Source organism: Caretta caretta, chromosome 17 (assembly GCF_965140235.1).
Source record: "Caretta caretta isolate rCarCar2 chromosome 17, rCarCar1.hap1, whole genome shotgun sequence".
Taxonomy (NCBI): Eukaryota; Metazoa; Chordata; order Testudines; family Cheloniidae; genus Caretta; species Caretta caretta.
The window spans coordinates 22,164,080-22,173,205 of NC_134222.1; the positions used below are offsets into that span (position 1 = coordinate 22,164,080).

General features: G+C 49.5%; 1 protein-coding gene across 1 annotated transcript; it reads left to right on the forward strand.

Annotated features, from left to right (window-relative positions):
* Positions 1-4,539: 4,539 nt before the first annotated feature.
* On the forward strand, positions 4,540-6,727 carry LOC125624002 (C-C motif chemokine 4-like). Its single transcript, XM_048824241.2, has 3 exons — positions 4,540-4,657; positions 5,614-5,728; positions 6,244-6,727. Exons 1-3 carry the CDS (start codon positions 4,585-4,587, stop codon positions 6,329-6,331), a joined length of 276 nt encoding a protein of 91 aa, XP_048680198.2. The 5' UTR covers positions 4,540-4,584; the 3' UTR covers positions 6,332-6,727.
* The last annotated feature ends 2,399 nt before the right edge of the window (positions 6,728-9,126 follow it).

The window sequence follows — 9,126 nt, forward strand, 5'->3', positions numbered from 1 at the left end:
TACAGTGGACAAGAAGCTGGATATGAGTCAACATATGAGTCTTGTTGCCAAGAAGGCCAATGGCATTTTGGGCTGTATAAGTAGGAGCATTGCCAGCAGATCAAGGGACATGATCATTCCCCTCTATTCAGCATTGTTGAGGCCTCATCTGGAGTACTGTGTCCAGTTTTGGGCCCCACACTACAAGAAGGATGTGGAAAAATTGGAAAGAGTCGAGCGGAGGGCAACAAAAATTATCAGGCTGCTGGAGCACATGACTTATGAGGAGAGGCTGAGGGAACTGGGATTATTTAGTCTGCAGAAGAGAAGAATGAGGGGGGATTTGATAGCTGCTTTCAACTACGTGAAAGGGGGTTCCAAAGAGGATAGATCTAGACTGTTCTCAGTGGCAGCAGATGACAGAACAAGGAGTAATGGTCTCAAGTTGCAGTGGGGGAGGTTTAGTTTGGATATTAGGAAAAACGTTTTCACTAGGAGGGTGGTGAAGCACTGGAATGGATTCCCTAGGGAGGTGGTGGAATCTTCTTCCTTAGATGTTTTTAAGATCAGGCTTGACAAAGCCCTAGCTGGGATGATTTAGTTGGGGATTGGTCCTGCTTTGAGCAGGAGGTTGGACTAGATGACCTCCTGACGTCCCTTCCAATATTCTATGATATTCTATGATTCTATTAAAGTAAATAAGGAAATGTTATTTATTCCTTCTCATAACACAAGAACTAGGGGCCACCAAATGAAATTAATAGACAGCAGGTTTAAAACAAATAAAAGAAAGTATTTTTTCGCACACTGCACAGTCAACCTGTGGAATTCCTTGCCACAGGATGTTGTGAAGGCCAAGACTATAATAGGGTTCAAAAAAGAACTAGATAAATTCATGGAGGATAGATCCATCAATGGCTATTAGCTAGCATGGGCAGCAATGGTGTCCCTAGCCTCTGTTTGCCAGAAGCTGGGAATGGGTGACAGAGGATGGATCACTTGGTGGTGACCACTGTTGGAAGACAGGATACTGCATGAGATGGACCTTTGGTCTGACCCAGTATGGCCGTTCTTATGTTTATCCTCCTTCATCTGTCAGCTACCTTTGACATCATCAGCCACATTCCTCTTCTTGAAATCTTCTCCCTCCTGGGCTGCCATGACTCTGTCTTCTCCTGGTTCTCCTCCTACCTCTCTAATTGTTCCTTCAGTGTGTCCTCTGGAGGGTTCTCCTTGTCCCCCTCCAGCTTTCTATGGGGGTTCTACAGGGATCCATCCTAGGTCCCCTTCTCTTCTCCCTCTAACACTTACCTCTGGGCGATCTCCTTCACAAACACAAGTTCAGCTGTTATCTCTGACAATGACTCACAGACCAACCTCTCTACTCCAGACCTGCCTCCTTCTGTCCGCACTACAGTCTTGGCCGGTCTCTCTGATATTTCCTCATGGATGGCTAGCCGTTGGCTCAAGCTAAACATGGCTAAAGCAGAGTTCTTAATATCCCCCCACAAGCCCTTCTCACTACCTCCCTTCTCTGTCACTGTGGACAACGCCACCATCCTGCCTGTCACCCAGGCCTGTCACCTGGGCACCATCTTCAACTCAGACTTCTCTCTAGACCCTCCCATCCAGGCTGTGTCTAAGTCTTGCTGATTCTTGCTACAGAACATCCCTAAAATATGACCTTTCCTATCCAGCCACACAGCTAAAACACTCAGCAACTCACATCTTGTTTACTACAACCTCCTCTTCTCCAGCCTTGGCAAATGCACTCTTGCACTGCTCATATGTATTCAGAATGCTGCTGTAAAGATCATTCTCGTAGCTCATCACTTTGGCCCCAGCACCCCGCTCTTTGCATCCCTCTGCTGGCTCCCCCTTTTCTATGGTGTCAAACATGAGCTACTTGTCTTTACTTTCACGGCCGTTCCCCACCCTGCCTGTATCTCTCCTTCAATACGGAAAGGTCAACTCCCACCTTCCATCGGCCCATGACGTGGCCTCCATCGCCACTTGTTAACTTTTCAAACAAGCACCTTTGTGCTTTCTCCCATCCTGCCCCTCATGCATTAACACCCTCCTTTGCCATCAGGCATACAAAAAACTTGACAGTGATTAGGCAGTTGGTGAGGTGAGACCGCTGCCCATCACGCTGACCGTACTGTCTCACTGGTTCTTCGTGCTCCCTATATGTCTGTCCATATCCATCTGTTGTTTCTTATCTGATTCTGAGATCATAAGCTCTACGGGGCAGAGACCAGCTTTTTGTTCTGTGTTCATACGGCACCTAGCACCATGGGGCCTGATCCAGGCCTCGGGCTCTGGAGTGCTACCGCAGGACACTTAATAAGTCCTAATCATAATGTACACTGATGAAACTCCATTGCCTTCACTGGGGTTCCACCTGATTTACACAGGGTGTAAGGGAGATCTGTGTTTCTCCAGGGGCTCAGACCAGTGACTCACCCCTAACAAAAGGTTAGGAAGGGAAGGAGAAAGGCCTTCTTGAAAACACCGTGTGGGCATGTGTTGTCTATGTGCTTGTGTACAAGTAGGGTGAAATATACTTACGGTGCTACACGGTTAGCTCATTTTACAGCTCAGGGTCTGTCTACACCTGGAACTGAGGGGGTAATTCCCAGCTCGAGGAGATATACCCGCTCTAGCTCATATCGAGCTAATGGGCTAAAGATAGAGCATAGCTGCAGCAGTATGAGCTGCAGGATAGGCTAACCTCGCCAGGTACGTACCCATCCGAGACCCTGGGCACATCCTCGGGGCAGCTAACCCTTCCCACCCCTATATTCTATTTTTAGTGCAAGTACGTTCAAAGCCCCAGCTCGAAGTGCGCACATACCATGTCAGACACTGGAAATCTTATTCTTCGAAGAACCAGTTGTGCAATCTAGCCATGACAATGCTGGGTGTCCGAGCACGCCCCTTTTACGAAACACGTTGGTAACAATGGACCAGAAAGTTCCTCTTCAAGAAAACCCTGCCCACGGCAGAGACAGAAAAGCACATATTGTCCAGGTGAGGAGAGAAACGGAGTGGCGAAAGGCAGGGTCTGGGTCTCAGGAGCTTTGCTAAGATGCTACACGTAGGGCTGTGCAAATAACAGATTCTTCCATTCTCCGGCAACTTTGCAAAATTAAAGCAAAAACCGTTTGGGATCCACCCAAAACTGACATTTTTTTTTAAATTTTCAGCAAATCAAAAAAGTTAGAAAAAAATTGTTTTGGGCAAAATGTTTCACTTCCATTTTGAGCATTTTTAAGGTTTTCAATTTGTTTAATAAAATTGAAGGGAATTTCCGACAACAATTTGTTTTCAAACCAAAACACTGAGATGACTCATTTTGATAATGTCGAAACAAAATATTTCAATTTTTTTTGATGTTTCCAGTTGGTTGGCCAGTTGGGTTTGGTTTCAACCAAACCAATTTGGTGACTTCACTCTGGATTCGTGAGACATTTCAGTATCCCCGAGTCTGTATTTTTCTGGAAAAAAGCTTTGGTTGAAAAATTACCCAGGGGCACGAGGAGGACTGGAGCGAATGACTTGAGGATAGCAAGATACAAGCCCTTTACCTTGTGTGTGGTGACCTCCTTCAAGCCGTTTGGTCAGAACCGCCAGGAAAAGAATTCACATTCTCCTGTGCAGCTTTACAGGGCAATTTTCAGAGCAGTTTTCTGGAACGTGCAGCAGGGAACTGGCGTTAAGCACAGAGTGGTCACGCAAACAAATCCGATATCAAATGATACCAGAACATCCTGATATCAAGGACGGTACAAAAACATTCCCCAAGGATAACAGGAACACACTGATCCTTCTAAAAGATAAGGTCAAGTGCTGAGCATGTGCTGTGAGATGTTGAGCCCCTTAATCTCCCAGGGAAGGGAATGGGAATTGGGGGAGCTCAAACCTTCCAAGATTGGGCCGCTATCACGGTGGGGCAGCTAGATTGTACACCACACATGCTAGAAATAACACAAGTGATGGATCTATCGAGTAGGTGGGTATTTTATAAGAATTGATTTTAAATAATGGATTGAACCCAGTCCAGTCTGAAAATAAACATTTCACTTCTCTGCCCCGCCCCCCAACTAGATTTTACATCTAATTTTAAGCCGATTTCTTTTCATTTAAAAAAAAATAGAATTAAAAACATTTTTCCCACAGCTCCACTGCGAGCCCAGTCCCTCCCGCTGACCAGTGCTGCGCAAGGTTTGAAACCACACACTGGAGAGATCGCTGCAGTTCGCGCTTGCAGAAACACGAATGACACATTTTCTTCAGTTTTTCCCTGTGATGTTGAAATCAAATTGATGAGGAAGAACTTGAGGCCTTGGCCCTTCGGCCCTTCACACAAACTATTCAGGGATTTCCTCCATTGCGGGGACTGCTTCGCTTTTCCACAAATAGCACAATTGCACCGTGTCGTCACCTCCTGAATGCGCTGGAATTTCCACAGTTCCTGGGGGTTCGCCGTCCTTTCGGTTTCCAGTCTCCTATAAGAAGGGTGAAAGCCCAGAGGTTCAGCATCAGACGGCAAAGGGTTTGAAGGAGTCCAAGTCCTGCAGCTCTTCCCCACCCGCCAGCAACATGAAGGTCTCAGTGGCTGCCCTCACCGTTCTCCTCATCGCTGCCTTCTGCTCCCTGGCCTCCTCCGCACCAAGTAAGTTCTGTGTCTGTCTTCTCAGAGCCACTTTGGCCGTGTAGCGAAGGAGGAAGATCCCAATTAGCTCTGCGCTAGCCAGCCATGGCATGTTGGTGCTGTCACGCTGCTGTGCTTTCCTGGGGCGCTTCGGAGTGATGCAGGCGAGTTGTCTCTCTCCGGTAAAAGGCACATCTCTGCAGTGAGATGCACGCCGCAGACAATGTGGGAGAGGGGCTGGTTGGCTTAGGGGCTTCCATCCCTAGGTTACCGGTTCAAATGCAGCCTCTACAGGACGTGACCAAAAGTCCTGCCCATCTGTTGGCTGTCTGGTGAGCCAGGTGAAATGCATCTGTGGTCTCACTCCTTAGAGATCAAGGGCCCACATCACCAAAACTACCCTTGCGATGGGCATCATTTGGTACCCTGGCTGATGAGCCTAGCAGAGAGGCCAAGGGCCGAGTGGGGCATGGGTATTCCGCTCACCCGCCAAGGGATTGTCCAAGTCACGGTGGGCTGACAGAAGCTGGCTGCATCTGGCCTGTGAATAAACTGGCACTAAGGACCCAGTCCTGCCAGATACTGAGCATCCTCAGAGCAGATTAACTCAGCGGGCTCAGAGAGCCCCTGGGCAAGGCTGCAAGAGGTGGTGTGGCTAGTGATTAGCTCATGGGATTGTGAGCCCTTTCCTAACTTCAGGTCCCGACTCTGCCAGGGCCCTGTGCTGTGGCTGTAGACAGGTCTCCTCCACTCTGTCCCTCAATGATCCCGCCTGTGAAATGAGGATTGTAAATAATTCGCTGTCTGCAGATCACTGCGTACACACTAACCCTCAACCATCGTCATATCTTGGCACCACTGAAATCCCAGACTGATTTAAAAACCCCGCTAATGCAAACCTCTCCCATGGGACTTCTCTGGAGAACCAGGCAAGCTTTTCCCTGACACCGGTTTGAACTCATTTCTGTCTCTTGCAGTTGGCTCTGACCCCCCGACTGCCTGCTGCTTCTCCTACACAGCCTGGCAGATCCCCCGCAACTTCGTGAAGGATTATTACAGCACCAGCAGCATGTGCTCCCAGCCGGGCACAGTGTAAGTGCTGAGGCGCCCCCCTGCTTTTCATACATCGGTATATTGCACTGACATGGGTTGGAGCGACCGCCTGCGGCCGGGCAACACACAGGCTGGGGCCTCCATTTCCTGGTATAGAGAAGGACAGGCAGATACTGGGGGAACGTAGCTGGGGCTCCAACACTTACAGGCCATTGCAGCAGCTCAGACAGTACCGAGTTGGACAGCACGGTGGGGGAATGGGGGGCTCAGGGAAATAATCTATGAGAATTTAAGCCCTGCACTCAAGGCATAATGGTGTGAGGTGAGGCCAGGCTGGAGGCTGGGAGAGGAAAGATCTCAGGAGGGCACCAGTGTGTGGAACAGGCAGCCATCCGGCAGCCTCGGGACCATGAAGGGCTGATGGAGACTCCTTCAGGGAGCGAGAACAGACCTGATAGAGATGAGGAAGCAGCTGACACTTGCGAGGGGTGGGCACTTGCGAGAAATATCCCCTCCTTTCCTCTGACTCTGTCCGTCTCTTTCCCTCCCCCCAGGTTCATCACGAAGAAGGGCCGTGAACTCTGTGCCAACCCCAGTGAATCCTGGGTTCAAGAGTACATGAATGACTTGGAACTGAACTGAGCGGAGCAGGGGCCAGACTGGGCAATGGGCCGCCCCCAGCAGTGGGAGTGTAAATCCTCAAAGGACAGGGTGACGACATCATTTTCTGCCAAGGAACAGGAGCTGAATTTGCCCCAAATCCTGATAAAACCAAGAATTTGTAAATATCATGTACAGCTATTTAAAATCCTGGATCAGTGAAAAATGTACTAATTATACTGTTAATTATGTTATTTATAGAATCCTTGCTGTGAACTGTGGGGGCAAGCCGCTGGGCCGGCTCTCTTCACATCACAGACGCACAGAAGATTGTTTAATTTTAGCCCTGGCTGTGTCTGCTGTACGCTGAGCAGTGGCTGGGGTGTTTTTGGCAGAAAACGAAACACTGCCTTTATAGAATAAATATTTTTATATCAACCCCTTGGTTCTGTTTTAAGGTGAGTTCTGGCACTTTTCCTGAATAGCACTCATGTCACAAATCCAACACTCACCCATCCCTGGAAGGAAATAGCCACCTCCGGGCAAACACCGAGCTGTCAAGTCCCCACACACAAACATACCAGCGTACATACCTCACCATCCCTGCACACACACACTCATGTGACGGCCTGGGCTGTACAGGGGGTCAGGCTGAATGATCTGTAGGGCCTTCTGGCCTTAAACTCAGCGAATCTGCTTAAACTTCGTCAGCTAGGTGTTGTGTTTCACAAAACTAATAACAGGAGGGTTTGAATCCAGGTTACACTTTTTCTGTGAAACACACGCACACATATACACCAGTACACTCCTCAGTGGCATACCTCTACGCACCCCGCCCCCATCCCTGAACAGAAATACAACTCACATACACACAGCTATTTACACCTCCCCCGCTCTCCACAACCCACCATACCCCCCCACAGAGGCACATGCACCCCCAGCCCTGCATACACAGGTTCACCCACAAAGATGCACTGATGGACCTTGGCGCACCCCACGCGCTCGGCTGTACGCACACATTCACTCCCAGAGACATGCCTGCATACAGATGCAACAGCTCCCAGACACAGCCACGTGCGTACACACACGGCCTCCAGATACACATCTGCACTCACACACAGGTGTACACACACTAACACTATACAGCAAATAGGCACTGCAAAATGCCTAGTAGGTCAGGCATTAAGTCCGTCCCTGGAGGCACTGAAGGCTTGTTCACTATATTTCATTCCCTGCAGCCTTGTCCAATGCAGTTTTAAACGTCCCAAGGGAGGGGGCTTGGACTGCCCGTGGGTCCCGTCACCCCAGTGCACAGGAACAATTAAGACAGTCCCTTGCTGGGTGGATTTGTGTTGCACCCAGCCAAATGTACAGTCCCATTGTGAGGGGAAAGCAAAGTCTGTGGGGGACAGCCCCAGTCCAGAAGCAATGTCTGACTCCTGGGGAGAAGCTCCAGGGAGCCTAAAACCGGGAGGTGCAAGGGAGAATATAAATGTCAAAGTACCAAGCCTTGTGCATAAAGAGATACAGGAAAATGGGGCAAGGGGAGAGTCTGAGATCTTGAGGGCAGGGGCAGTGTCTCCCTGCATGTGGAGCAGCATACGGCACGACCAGCGGCACTGCCAGGCTACAAGTGGTAATGATGAGCAGACTAAGGCTCCATTCTGCAGTTCTGAAGTCAACAGGAAATCAATGGGAGTTGGACCTTTAAATATATAAAAGTACAGCTTTAGCCAATCTGTGTACTTCCGATCCTCTTATACGGAGCTGACACAGGATATTGCTCAAACAAGACAGCAGGAGGTGGAAGGCAGTGACTACTGGGAGTAAGTTGGTTTGATTTTATCACTAATAGGGATGTATTATTGAGAACTAGCCTTGAGAGAACAGAAGTCAGCACTGGCCACCAACGGCTGACAATCTTTTGTCATATAGCCCGTCTCAGAGACAAAGTCCCTGAACATTGAGCCCTGACGATCACACTTGAGGTCATGGGCTGAGAGCGGCCATATGCTCACCCACAATTAACCTGGCTGCCCCAGGTTAGCAATAACCCCACGGAGCTTCTAGAGGCCTGGAATAAAGCCCTACAATGTGGACATGGACACTCAGCGCTATGGAGCTTCACTGTCCAAGCATGTTGTTGTTGTTGGACCCCTAAAAACTTTTAAAGATCTGGGCCTCAGTTTCTCTGTGGCGCTGTGGGAATAATAGCCCTGTCCTGCCTCAAGGGGGCGTTGGGAGGAGGAATACACTAAAGACTGGGCAATGCTCAGATCTGGTGGGATTAGGGACTGAAGGGAGCGATGGTGGAAAGGGTCACATTTTAGCTCATGGTACAAACTCAAAGGCTCATCGGAAAAACTTTGGATTTTACAAAAAATATATTTTAAAACACAAAACTCAGAAATCAGGGAAGATCAGCGCCCTGCTTCAGCGCTTTATCCCCATGACTAGCCTCCCTCAGCTACCCGCCCCCGGATGGGCAGGGTTGAAATGTGTCTGGAATAACAGGAATTGGGTGCCCAAAGCAGGGAAGGGCAGAGTGGGGAGTGTGAAGGCCACAGCCGGGGGCTGGTTCTGGTAGGGTGCTGTGAGTGGAACCAGGAGGGAGCTGAGCAGGACTGGATCTGAGGTCATGGGGCTGTGTGCGTGTGTGCCACTCTCTGAGCTGGCACAAGGAGGAAGCCGCTCCCCCCGTGCAAGTTTCAACATGGCCAGATAACGTTAAAGTCACCACAGAGTGACTGAGAGCTTCCTCCTGAGCTCAGACCTGGCCTCTGTGTGTAAAGGGGCCTCTGAATCCAGGGGCAGGACTTCCTCTTATCAGTGGAGAG